This window comes from Fundulus heteroclitus, chromosome 4, assembly GCF_011125445.2.
Source record: "Fundulus heteroclitus isolate FHET01 chromosome 4, MU-UCD_Fhet_4.1, whole genome shotgun sequence".
NCBI classification, from domain to species: domain Eukaryota; kingdom Metazoa; phylum Chordata; class Actinopteri; order Cyprinodontiformes; family Fundulidae; genus Fundulus; species Fundulus heteroclitus.
This window is the reverse complement of record NC_046364.1, coordinates 30,995,495-31,009,912: the sequence shown is the minus strand read 5'-3', so window position 1 is coordinate 31,009,912 and position 14,418 is coordinate 30,995,495. Positions and strand designations below refer to the sequence as shown.

General features: G+C 40.8%; 1 protein-coding gene across 1 annotated transcript in view; it reads right to left on the bottom strand.

Annotated features, from left to right (window-relative positions):
• Nucleotides 1-14,418, bottom strand: part of phlpp2 (PH domain and leucine rich repeat protein phosphatase 2) — a 50,049-nt gene that overhangs the window by 17,269 nt on the left and 18,362 nt on the right. Inside the window, exons 4-7 of the mRNA XM_036136378.1 lie at nucleotides 10,340-10,530; nucleotides 6,469-6,594; nucleotides 2,857-3,011; nucleotides 363-509 (exon numbers count right to left, since the gene is read on the bottom strand). Coding sequence (XP_035992271.1) covers nucleotides 363-509; nucleotides 2,857-3,011; nucleotides 6,469-6,594; nucleotides 10,340-10,530 — 619 coding nt within the window. The remainder of the gene's footprint in view (nucleotides 1-362; nucleotides 510-2,856; nucleotides 3,012-6,468; nucleotides 6,595-10,339; nucleotides 10,531-14,418) is intronic.

The window sequence follows — 14,418 nt, the reverse complement described above, 5'->3', positions numbered from 1 at the left end:
TACATACAACAAACAAAACACACATAAATATCTATAATCATAACAAATCATTGAGAATATGAAACCAGCAAGAAACGTTTAGCACTGGGGTACATTTCTATGCTTCTAATCTGATTTAGCCCCGGTTCCTGCAGTGGGAACAGTGGGGGTAAAGAAAAGCCCTAGAAAACAACCCTGGTTCCTGGAAAAGGCTCCTGCAGCTGAAACACAACTTATGGTTATATCTTCTTCTTTTTCTTTTTTAAACAGGCTGATAAAAACAGTTTGGTTTTCTCACAGTCTGCAGCCAACCATGCAGATCATCATTGTGTTTTGTACGGGTGTCATGTCCATGTCATGCGTGCTATAGGTGCGTCTCTAACCTCTGAAGGTTGCCAATCTGAACAGGGATGGTGTGCAGATTGTTGCAGGAGAGGTTCAGCTCGGTTAGGGTGAGGATCTCACACACACACTCAGGGAAAACACCCAGACGGTTGTGAGAGATGTTCAGACTCTTCAGCTGGGAAAACCTAAAGGAAAAAGGAAAATAAAGGCTTGTGTGGCCTTCACAACATTTATTTTATGCTTTTATTGTTCATCTGTACTTTGATCACATCTTTTGAAAATGTCTTATTATTATTATTATTATTATTATTATTATTATTATTATTATTATTATTATTATTATTATTATAGAAATGAACTATTATTATGGAAATGATCATTTAAACTTTAGGACTAAACTTTATGATTAATATTTTTTAAATGTTGGGGAAAAATGGGACAGGAAGGGAGAAACTTGTTAAAAAAACCCTCAAATCATCCACCGTGAAACCTAAATATTAAAAATGTAGACAAAGTTATATTTTGTCAAATGCATTCGGAGAACAATAAATACGCTACTAAATATACAAACTTATAAAATCAATCTCTTCTTTGTTTGTTAAATAATAGCTTAATGGTACCTTAGCATGTATTTTGTACACTGGATGCTGGATTTACATAAATCATTTTAGAACTTGATAATGGACAGGTTAAAAGCACTGAAGTCAAGGGTCTCTATTTACCTTGACTGTATATTTTAATGGGAAAATGCATCCGGGAATTACAGACGGTAAAACCTAAATGTACAAGTTTTGTTCTCAGCAAGGATCTCAGTGTGGCCCTTTAAAAGTTTTGCATTCATTGACGGTAACGTCTACACACAAGGAGCTCACCAGTGACGCTGAAGGCAGACGACAGGCGCTAAAAAGGGCTACCGATGATTAATTACAGCCGCTCTAATGACACATCACTAAAGAACTAGCAGACCAGAAATAAACAGCAACTACATTCCTGTCCTTGATAGCGGAGATTAGAAACATTCACATAGAGTAGATCATAGAGGGAGTCTATATATCGGCCCGCATACAGACATTTAGAAATAAAAACAGAGTAATGCTATAGGAGCGGAGTGTGTGGGAGCTCAATGATGTAGTGACGGTGGAGTGATGGAGAGATTTACACGGTGAAGCTGTAAAACACGAGTTACTGCTTAAGAGAGTATTACTCAATAAGAACAAGTGGGCCATAAAACTTGCTTTTCCTTATTAAAACACAGTGGGACATTAAAGACTATTTTTGTTACGAAACCAATTAAAACGCTTCTATAATTTCAACTGACCTAATAGCTTTTCTATAATAATAACAATAATAATAGCTTGTTAATGGTTTGCTATAACTATGAATACTCAAATGGTGGAAGTATAGCTGGCAATGCTTGGGCTGCCTTCATTGCGACTCAGAGGATATTTTGGCACAATTATTTGCAAGGTGAATAGAATAAATAAATAAATAAATACATAAAACTGATGTAATACAAGGTAGCACCAAAAAGAAGAGGTGTTCAAGAACACTGACGTTTCAGGAAAGACCTCAAACCCAACTTGATCGTGTTCAGGTACAAAATTTTACGACAAGCGGCAGAAACTTATTTCTCTGCATTTTACAGCAACATGTTCACTAAACGAGGCTGTGCAGCATACACAACGAGAAAAATTTACACAAAGTGCAAATGAACCGTGTTTCTGTTGTTGCTCTGGCTATAACTAAGCTATTTTCAAGGCAGCCATATTGGATTTTGAAGTCAGGGTTGGTGAGAAACCTCCGACTTTCCAACTTGGATAATTCAAACCATCTTTCTGTTAATTTTACTAACTTGAAACTGTAAGAACAAGAAGAAAGCACGGTTAAAATACTCCCATCAATGACGCAGCTCTAATATTAAAGGTTAACTGAGGAACGAGAACAAAGAGGTAAAGTAACCCAGACCCTGTAGATGGGGTCGGTATTCGACCACGGCGAGCTTTGCCGTTACTGCAAGGCATTGCAGGACTGGCTCTTATAGCTGCACAACAGTGCACACTTCTTTTCAGGTTCAAAAAAGGAACGAACGCTTGGCGTGTATTGTTTTATTTGAAGATGACTATATAATTTTTGTGTATTTCTTCTTGTGGTCAAAATACGTGAGTGGGCCCCTTTTTGGAAGGCAATATAAGCTTTGTTAGTCACTTAAATAACTTAATCTGGATGGCATTGAATTGGCCTCTGGTAATAAAATAAAAAACCGTGGCACTATTTTTGACCAGAACATGTAATTTAAATCCCATATTAAACAGGTTTCCAAGGTTTAATTTTTTCACCTCCGAGATATTTTGTATTGAAATGACGCTAAAAAACTAGTCCATACATTTGTTACTTCAAGGCTGGACTATTATAATTCTTTACTATCAGGAAGTCCACAAAATGCAGTTCAAAGTCTTCAGCTGATCCAAAATGCTGCAGCAAGAGTTCTGGTTTGATGTCTAATCCATGGGAAATGGGTGACTCTCAGCGTACCTGGGGAGGTTGAGCAGGCTTCCAGGTCCCTCCAGCCTCATAAAGTTGTGCCGCAGGTTAAGGTGGGTGAGATCCTGACAGTAAAACAGATATTCAGGCACCGTTTCCAGGCTGTAGCAGGACAAGTCCACCAGGCTCACCGTCTGAGAAACCACCTATGTACACACACAACCAGAGGGATGGGAAGAAAAGCTAAATACAAAAGCTAAATGTTAACTGTGACATCATCCAGAGAAGACGGCTCACCCGCTACTACCATCTAATGTAGAACAGATTACTGGATCAATGTGTGCTTCTGTGCTTTTTTGTCTCTCTTGTTGTGTCTCTGTTCTGTCTTCTGTAACCCCAGTCGGTCGAGGCAGATGACCGTTCATACTGAGCCCGGTTCTGCTGGAGGTTTTCCTTCCCGTTAATGGGGAGTTTTTCTTCCCACTGTCGCTTCATGCTTGCTCAGTATGAGGGATTGCTGCAAAGCCATGTACAATGCAGACTGACTCTCCCTGTGACTCTACGCTTCTACAAGAATGAATGCTGCTTGTCGGGACTTTGATGCAATCAACTGGTTTCCTTATATAGGACATTTTTGACTGTACAATACTTGATCTGTACAATCTGACCCAATCTGTATAATATGATTGAACTTGACTTTGTAAAGTGCCTTGAGATGACATGTTTCATCAATTAGCACTATATAAATAAAATTGAATTTAAAAATTTAATTAAAATACTTAAACCAAATTCTGGCCTGTAAGTGTCACTTCCTCTAGTTAACAAACTGAGCCCAGAAGGAACTACGCTGTCTTGTCATGTTCCAACAACATCTAATGGCGCTCTATTACTGTAATGAACAAAAGGCAACTCACAATCCAATTATGACACGTACAGCATAGTTTTTTCTTGCAGTTTATTCTTTTCTATATAGCATCGGAAGTAAACATAAAAACGCTGTGGAGAATCTATTTTAGTTATTTGCTAAATTAGTCAAAACCCTCCTTCTTAATTCCTATTGGATGTTGTCAGCGGGCACAGATTAATCAGTCGATCAGACTTTTATTTGTTGTGGGCTTTCTATACAATGAAAGGTAGCAAAATGTCACTTTTGCAGAGGTTAAATCAAAAAGCAAAGCCATACAACCATACAATAAACTAAATAAAATAACAGAATAGTTCAATAAAAATTCTCTAGAGCTACAAAAACCCTTGACGGTTTGAAAAAAGGTAACTTTTCTAGTTCTATAAAGCCAGTATATATATGAATATTTTTTATTTTCATCATGTGAAATCTACCCCATGAATGCTTATGGTTGGCCTGAATTTAGTTTCAACGAGAGAGAAGCCAAATGCATCCAGCCTACGTAAATGAAACTCAAGCTCTCACATGTTATCTGTTTCCCAGGCTGAGAGGAGCGTTTCCAAACCTGGAGCGAGGACAACATGATAAAGGTTAGTCACTTCACTAGCTGTCGCACAGCTAGAGCTACCCTGTGAAAGGTAATCAGCACATCATAAATCACAAACTAATCTAAGGGGTGAAAGGTAAGTGATTCATACAATCGTGCCTCGTGAGAAACATGGACTGTTTGTAATGGTCCTTGAGGCTTTGGTTTGCTTTTTTTATTTATTTTTGTCACTTTGGTTTTCAGGTTTTGTGCCATATTGGGTTTATTTTGTGACGTTTCTGCTTAGAGATTGTTTTACTGGGTCCTGTGTTTTAACTTCTTCATCCTGCTCAGTTCTTTTTTTAGTAATTTTGTGTGTTTATTCATTTCCACGAGTTTTTCACACTCAGCGTCTCAGCTCATGCTCCCCCCATGGCTGCTTCACATTCAGTGAATCAGAGTCCTCTGATTACTGCTGGTTTTCTTAGAGTCATTGCCATTTCCACCTGTAATCCCCCACACACTGCAAAAAGGGAACAAAAAGTATGTAAAAGTTTCTTGAAATTAGTGTATTTTTCCTTAGTTTGAGGAGCTAAATAAGACCATTTGCCAATGGAATGAGTATTTTTACCTCTAAAATAGGATAATTAGATATCCTATACTTGAAATAAGATGATGGAGATGAATTATTCCTATTTTAAGTGCAAAAATCTTATCCCATTGGCAAATAGTCTTATTTACCTGCTCTAATTAAGGAAAAATACATTGATTTCAAGAAAATTTCACTTACTTTTAGTTCCCTTTTTGCAGTGCATACCTCGCTGCTGTTCTCTCTCTGTGATACCTGCTGTTTTTTTTTTTTTTTTTTTTTTTTTTTTTACACCTTTTGTCTTATTTTTACTAAATACTAATTCACTGTGATCCTGCCTGACTCCTGGCTTCGTTCCTCCACAACAACAAAACGCAACACTGTCGTTTTAGAAAGAAAACAAAAAAAAAAAGTACTTTTTTATTATAGAAGTAACAAGCAGTAGACAAGATAATGAACAGTAACTTTAGTTTGCAGGTGAAAAAACTACAAACTCGAAATAAATTTAAAAGATACATCTAAAACATGAACATAAGAATCAGCATGTACTTAAAAATGCACAGAATTCTTTTCTTGGGGGTATTTTGTATGTAGAAAAGGGAAAAAGAGCGACATGGATTACAAACCAATCCAGATGGGAATTAAAACCCTTCACCTCTCTTGCTTCTTTAGACTCTAACCGAGATGTCTTCCGGGGAACTTTGTTTCCTGCTTTTTATTCATCCTTGTGTAAGTATTCCTGCTGTAGGATCATTGTGAAGACGCAAATACACACACTGACTCTCCCTCCATCCACACATACACTGGCTTTATGATTTAGACGATCTAAGCAGCGTTGCACATAAACTGGGTCAAAAAGCTTCATCAGTCATGATCCGCTGCCTCCGAAAACCTTTCCTCTACACGTCTGCCTAACTCCTGTGCACTAAAAGGCTTTTTTTAAAAACCAAATACTCCATACCACAGGAGGTAGAGGGAAGGTGTGGATTTACCATGAAGCTGCAGCTAATTGCGTCCTTTTTTTTATTTCTTTCTATTCCTGCTCTCCTTCCTTTGCAAACGGCTTCCTGGCTCTGGCTCAGCTCAGATTCTCGCATCATTCAGCTCCAGAGAGAAGCTGTAACAACATCACCCCAGTAATTATTATATTATACACAAGGCAAACCGAGCACACAGCAGAAGTTCCCGAAGAGAAACAGCTGCAAGCAGTTGACAGTTCTCTCTGAAAAACGCCGTGTAAGACACAAATACAGAAATATATTGATGCTAAAATAGCATCTGCTGAACCACAGTGACTCACAAGATAAAATGCTCTCCTGCTGAGAGACTTTAGAGGGGAAAAAAAGACAGATGTGTCCATAAATTGAGGTAAGCACAATCTAAGTAGACATGTGGGCTTGATAAAAAAACATAAATTAATAAAACATTGTTAAAAAAACACACAATATTTCATTTGTGAAGCCAGTGAGATGTCTGCAAGTCCTATCAATCAGAAAGCAGCAGCCGTTCCAACCTCAAATCTCTGAATGCACAAACCCAGCAGGAGCAGCTGGAAACAAAACATCCGACGCTGAAAGGAAACGCTTTCAGGAACGTTGTGTTACGGAGACACAAAGCTCCACGCGCTCCGGGTTCCCTGCTCACCTTTGACGCCTGCCGGTGCCATCGCTGGTAGTCGGCGAGCGTGTCAAAATTGACGAAGTAGGTTTGCGCCTGGGACCCGGCCGAGCTGAACATCAGACAGTGCTGCCGCCGCTTCACCTCCTCCACCTGGACACGGCGAAGACAGAGACGTCGGCTTTAAAATCACACATCCACATCTTCCATTTCTATCCAGTCAGCAAAATTAAGATAGAGGAAGCTGTATTAAAACCCAGTAATTCAACATTTATAGTGCCCTGAGAACAAGGAACGGTTAAAACACACGATTTGAAGTGATTTGCACTGCCTAGTTCCCTGACACGCCGAGATCTTTGGTCAGTTTTGTCGATTTTTGAGGGTTTGAAATGACTGAATGTTGACTGACAGCGTTGAGCAGAAGTTTAATGATCCGAGTCGTCTTTGGTCGCACATAATCTGCCGATAGGGAAAACATTTGTAAGCAAATATGCAAAAGAAGAAAAAAGAAAACTCTTGACATGTCATAACTTAGAGTATTTGTTTATCTGCATCCATCACGAGCAAACTTCTATTAGATCAATGAAGCGATGTTTGTGCAGCCAGATGGCAAATCGAACGGTCAGTCAAGCCAGTGGAGGGGAGCGTCATTTAAAACAAGGCAAAATGTTCTCATTAGCTCTTCTTTGATCAGGAAAGGTTTTCAGTCTGATATATTTTGGAGGAAGAGGGGGGACTGAAAACACAGACTGAAGGGAACTGTGAGGAGGCAGAAGAAGCACTCTGAGGATCTTTTGAAACCACTCATCATCTCCTCCTCCTGGAAGAGGCAGAGCTGGAGAACTCGGGGGGTCAGGGGTCAGGGGTCAGGGGTAGGAGAGCTGAGGTGGTTAGAAAGCTTCCTCTCAGCAGGGTGCAAGAAGTAGACGAGATTCATCCAAGATGCTGAAAGGCCCGTCTCGTTGGCTGACGCGACTGCACTCGTCATTACCGCAAAAAAGACTGAGATGAATTATGTGGGAGTGGCAGACCGGTGTGGTGGTCCCAGTTTTTAAGAACGTGGATTGGAGAGTGAGTTCAAACACGTTTTCTCAACTTTCTTGGGGAATTTTATTTCAGGTTGTTGATCCGAGAAGAACTGTGTAGCTCCCATCCTGGGCACTGAACAGCTGACCTGGGTTCTCCTTTATAAAAACATTGCGTAGGACACTATACTAAACGTTTGCGTACGCCCAAAAGCCGAAAATGGTGTATGCCAAAATCATGTTAAATAGAAAAATTACTGAGGTACATGGCATGGCCAGGTCCCCTCGTTTAGCCAAGCCTCTCCGTTTTAGCCCCTTTGTCTCCCTGCAGCTCCTAATATTTATGATCACCTCTCCTGATATAACCCCCACAAAGGGCCCGCCATCTCCCACCATCCTACAGAAAAAAAAGGGACTAGAAAGGTTGAGGGAAATTGATGGGATTTAAAAACAAAAGTGACTCACCCCTATATGAAGAATATAAAGATGATAAGAATAACCAATACGGTGGATTAAAAATACAAAACCTGCCATATTTTAATGACGATAAATTCAAATATTGATATTTATGGCTTTGATTCTGTTTAAAACATTCACATGAGCGCTCGCTTCTATTTACAAAGGTGGAAAGGTGTCAGAAAGGACTGAAAAAATATGAAGATCAAACAAATGCAGACGAGCCTATTAGTAGGGTGCATTTCATGACAGCAAGAAAACTAATTCCTCTGTCAAAATTATACCCCAACTAGTTTTCTGTAGTAGAAAAAAGCCATCGAAATCTTTCTCTTTTGACAGGACATTACCAGGAAAAACATGCAGATGCTTCACCTGGTGAAACACAATCCTTTCACTCAACAAAACGCTTCAACAGCAGTTATGTGCAGTCATTTTTTGGGTGCCATCCGTTTGCTCCAGACAGCGAAAACAAATGATGTATGGTGGGTTACATGCCCGCCCACACCAGCGAGAAATTTCACTTTATAAATCACGGCTGCACCTGAACGTTTGCGTAGCAGGTTCTGCCCTCTACACGCCCAGATTCAGCCATAAATAGTCCGTGCAAGGCAACTCATGGACAGCAATGTGTATTTAAATGGATCAGCTGATAAATGTTATTTAACTGTTAACAATGCCAACCACGGAGAAAAGAGCAAAAAAAAAAACTGTGCTGTAAAGACTTTTAAATGTTTACAGCAATCAGTGTAATTGCCTCAGGCCTTGTCACAACATGCGTGTTAATCTGTGGGACACGTCACCCTGGTGGTCACCGGGGAGAGGAATGTTTGATTTAAGATTTAAGTTGTCTTATGAGGATTATTTTAATAATTTGGAAGGCGCTAATGTGTAGTTATGGCTCACCAGCGGGAGCATCAACAATGCGGTTTTTGAATGCTTATGATAAAGTCGGTCTATGATTAAAGTCTAATATGGAGGGAAATCCAATGTGTGACAGCAATTATGATGCAGTGTTGCTGCAGTTTACCGCTTTACCATCAGCAATTTCTGCTGTCCTTAAAACGAAGGTATGCTCACAACCTTTAAGTGGAAAGTGTCATACGCAGGTTTGAGGTCAGGTTTTGCATCTATGCACGCTTTATAAAGGAGAACCCAGGTTGTAAGGGAGTACGCTGTGACAGGGATGTATGTAGTCCCTCTACGATCAAAGCCAGAGTCAGCACAAAGTCAAGCTTTTCTTCCTGATGCGAGTTGGAGCACTAGAAAGAATACCAGCCCGTTGTCTCCTATCCTGTTTCTGGTTTACATGACCATAAGGCACTGTTGTTAGGAGTAGAGGATCTGATTTCACCTTTGCTTTTTGCCAACTAAGAGGCTCTGTTGGACTTTTTTTTTTTTTTGGCCATGAATTTCAGGGTACAGTGTAGCTGGTTGGGTTCAATGCGTGTGAAATAGGACCAACATTCAGCTCCTCTTCGTCTGAGGCCCGAATGCTCCCCCAGGTCTGGGGTCAGTCTCTGCGTCAGTGGAAGGAGTTTATTGATGACTTGTTCATCGGTAATGGTAGGACGCAGAAGGTGGTGGATAGATGTCTGGTGAAGAAAAGATTAAGCCAAGAAACGGAGGACGGTGCAGGAAGAGCCTAACTTCCAGTCAGGTTGTTTTGAGGTTTCTGTGAAGCACGACTGTTCAGAAATGTTCAAAATCAACCATCGACGGTCTGGATACCTGCAGGCTGGAACAAGGAAGTTTCTCCATCACTGGTAAGAAACAGACTCACTGGTGTGAGGAGTGGCGGTCCAGGGGTTAGAGCAGCGAGCTCTACCATTGTCAGGAGATTCAAATGATGAACAAAAAGCAAGATACCAGATACATTTGGTTGAAATGAGCTTCCTCTGCAGGAAGGATGGACTCAGACATGGGATCAGAAGGTCCGTCATCCACGGGAAACATTAAGTAGAAATTGCTCCGACTCTTCGTTAAAAGGAGTCAGCAGGGGGCATTCAGGGATCGTGAATCGTTTTAAGAATTTAAACACTTTGGCAACATGATCACTAACACAGATTCCAAAGTAATATGTGTGACTATCAAACTCACAAACGTACATACAAAAAAAAAGCAGCTTATTAGCGCAGCTGTCACCACTTTTTATGTAAAGATCGGATTTTAAGATAAGGCGGCGTTCCAGATGACGATCCACCTGCAAATAGGGCACAGTCTTGATGACTTGCGTTAAATTGAAGAACCTGGCTGTACGTGCATCAGTTTATAAAAAGCCTTTGATGATGCTCGCAGCAGCATGTCGCTGTTTTAACTTGGTCCAATCGTGTCTGTATAGCTTGGCTTGTACCTTAATCCTGTGGAGAGGGAGATGTCAGTGCAAAAGTCACATCACGGAAACTCAAAGGATCTCTCACCTTTCCGCCCACCAGGGGTAGAATGTGCATCTTCCCCGCCAGGCTATCCTTCACCGAGGCCACTATCAAACACGTGCCGCAGAGGATGACCTGCCGCTCCGCCCACTTGTGCAGCTGCGTCTTCCCTTTCCTGACGCTGAACACCCCCTTCAACAGGGTCCGCTCCTGCTGGTCTGCATTGCCCGGCCTCTCTGGAAGGAAAAAAAAGACCCACATGCAGAGGTTAATACGGGCCTGCAGGCAGCTATCCAACACACGAGACCCCTTAATGCTGAACAGAATCAAGGGGGTCAGCTCAGAAACAGAGACAGCTAATTACTGGCAAGTGTTCAGGCTCTTCAGAGATTAGATGCTTCCAGAAAATGAAGTCACATAGAGAGTCACGGAGTCAGTCTGATATCACCTGTTTATTAGAGGTTGCACCGTTCCAGGAACTAATCTTACATCATTATTCAGGATAGGAACTGTGCTTTTATTTTCCTTAGCATACATTAATGAAATGTATCTGCAGAAAGGAGTTTTTTGCACAAAAGTGTAGCACAGTCTGTTCCAAACTACTACTATTTGAAAAAATGAGGGAAAACTGATTTTTTGCTACTCTGGCGCAGGGTGATAGACGGATGGACAAATTAGTCAGCCTTTATGCCACGTTTAACGTCAGTGGGCCCATTTTAATCCTGCCGGCTTGCACAGTGGGCAGACCTGAGTGGCTGAGAAACGTCAGACTGCAGAGCCGCGGTCTCTGCCAGCTTTCAAGAACAGTCAGGTAAGGGACAAGCCAATTAAGCTCAGGTTTTTAAATTTCCCTCAAACCAACTTATGCTTCCTCCCACTCAGATTGCTCCTACTGGAAATCTGCTTACTCTGCTGCTTTTTGTCCAGCTCATTCCTTTTCTCCACCCCCCTACCCACCTTTCAATTTGCAAGGCCATCCAAAGGCAAAAAAAATCTTCCTCCTGTTGTTCCTCAGCAGAAAACTGATCAGGAACAAGTGTGTTTAACCACTAGGCGCCTGGCTGCAGTTGTTGGTTGTTCTACAACTACTGGAGAAAATTAGAGAGACGAAGCATTTTTTTTTTAAAACTGTAAGTAAACTGAAGGAGGGAACAACTATATCTTGCCTGTTTTATGGTGCAAATCAAGAATTTGTTACCTAAAATGAAAAGTGACGTTCCCTTCAGTCCCGTCTGACTGAATTTGAATTGTTTCGCGCGGAGGAGTGGCGCGAAACATCTAGTCTCTCCAAAGCTGGTAGAGACATGAGACGTGCGGCTGTAGGAGCAGCAAAGGGCGGATCCACAGAGCATTGACTCAAAGCGGCTGGACACAAATGCATGCCACACTTATGAGATTTTTATTTATGAATACACTGGAAAGTACGTACCTTCTAACAACACTTTGACCCCAACAAAACGCACCAAAGTGTCTGACGGGGCTAAATGTTAAAAACAGCATGGAGGATTTTTGCAAGAAAATACAGATTCCATTTTTGCAGGTTCACTTCAGCCACCTGTGTGAAAAACCACAGGCCCATTTACACAACACCTACGCAAAAGTCCCAGCCTTCGGGAGCCAAGTTCTAAAGCAAACACACATGCTATCCCTCGGCAGGGTTATTAGTTGCTAGGGAAACATGTTGCTCACAAAATCAAAGTCCAATCTGAGTTGGTAAATCCCCACGCGGTCTCCTGCAACCTCTAGCTGCTCTGCAGGAAAGCCAGCCAAATCTACTCCATCCAGCAGATGACAAACAATGTTGACCATTCCCCAGCAGCCCCACATGGGTTTGGTGACACGGTCGCGGCGTGTTGCGTAACACCGAAGACGCCGTGCTGCTTCCACTAGGCTAATGATCCACTGGAGTCAAACTCCCTTCAAGTGGAGGCTGTTAAAAGAAAAAAAACCTCAGGAAAGAGGGAGGCGAGAAACCGATCAGTCAAATGCGTGACTTCTTATCTCTTTCCCTCAAGTGTGTCTGTGGCCTTCACCCAGAAATTTCTGGGACATCACACTTCACGTGACGCGCCAGACTAGAGACGAGGCCGCAGAGGGGCAAACTCTGCTGAACAGAGGATGAAACCAGAGAAACAGCAGTAATGAGGAAGGAGGTGAGGGGGGGGGGGGAAGGACCCAAGGGAGAAATGAAAAGTTAAACCGGAATAAGAGAACCTTTAACCTCCAATTTATCCCTAAAACTAATTTTTTTCATATGCTTTTAAAATCTTTGTGAATTGACATAATACAAAGATTTATGTTTCTGAAGTAAACTAATAGGAATTGCAAACTGTTTAACGCAAAGATATGTTTTGTTCCAGCAATGCAAGCATAGCATTATATGCAAACTACAGGACGCATAGATTTAGGAGAAAATAATGAAATAAAATAGCTTTGGTTGCATTTTTACAAAGACTGGGTAGATGACATGATTTGCAGAGCTGGGCCAAATCGAGTTTGCTTTCTCAATCCTACGATATTTAATCTATAGTTACTCTGCACAGATCTGATTTTGCTAACCACAACAAAAATTGTGTTGTTTTTTTTTAATCAGCATCAGCTTTACTAGACAGGGATTTGACTTTGGTTTCAAGCACGCCCAACTTACAGACAAACATAAATATCAGCTTGCATTCTCTCTGACTCTTTCTGTTTATACAGATAAACTTGAAGGGGCTAAAGCAATCAATAGTATTAACATATTTGGTCAACACTCTAGGCCACAACTTGAGGGTTACTTTAAAATGTCCTTCCACTAATACATTGTACTATTTTGCAAACATAAAGGTGGTATAAAACTTTAATAGCGGCATAACAAAAGCAATAAACATAAAGTCATACTACGTACAGATTATCCAAAGATAAGCTTCTGTTGGCCCTTTAACTCATAAAACATTTCATGTCAAACATATACAGTAGATATGCGCACAACGCTGTTAAAGTGTCAGTTTGTCGTGATGTACAACGATGTCACCATAAAAAAATCATTACAGAAATATATCCCCCCATCAAGATGACATCAACACATACCCTGTACAATCCTATTCTAAAACAAACACATCTGTTTGAGGGGAGATTTATTTTTAATTTAAAGTGCAAAACAATTGGTTCCACAAGTGTGCAAACCCTTAAACTAATACTTTGTGGATTCGGTTTCAGTATTCCTCCTTCCTTCATAGGAGTATATCAGTATTCCACTTCATGACTTGGTAATACGTGCAGAATCTCTGCAGATCTCAGGTTGCGATGGCATCTCATTTTCAATGTCTTTTTCCCGTAACCTCACAGATTTTCTTGTCAGATTTACTTTTGACCTCTGGCTTGCCCTTCTGTTGATTTGGATGTTTGCTGTGTCCCATTGTGACATAGATTCGAATTCTAGCACACGTCTAAAGTTTTGTGGGTTAAAAAATATTGCTATAAGGAACTAGTCATATTTCTATCCACCTAGATCCAAAAAAAAAAAAAATAAATAAATACATTCCATGAGTAGAAAAATGATCCATAGCATGATGCTCCCACCACCATGTTTCACTGAATGTGTGTTGGTTTCTGTGCGATCAGATGGCTAGTTTCTGTGCCAAACAGACCTTTTGGAGGAAGCTGTAGCCCAAAGGCTCCAGTTTGTTTTTATTTCACCGAAACACATTGTCCCTCAAGCAGGGCTGGCCAAAGGCATAAGTAAACTAACCGCCTGCTTAGGGCCGCGGCACCACAAGGGGGCCTCCAAGAGCAATTACAGTATATATTATATATTTGCATGTATAATGATATAAAAACACAGAATTGCATTAGAAAATTGTGCATTTATTTCACAATAATGTATATGATTATGTAGAAATCATGACTTATTATAAATGCCAAAAATATTTTTTCAACTTGTCTTGTGGGCCCCCTAGAGGCTGCGTTTGGACGCTTTGCACTGGTAATGTGAGCATCTAAACACATCTAAACTTCCTAAGCACAGGCGAGAGGCATGTAGGCAAAACAATGTCGCAAAGACAGACATATCCTTCAGGTGCAGAAAAAAAGAAAGAGGAAGAAGAGAAAAATGGTCAAAGTAAAGGTATGTTTGCAAGTATTGG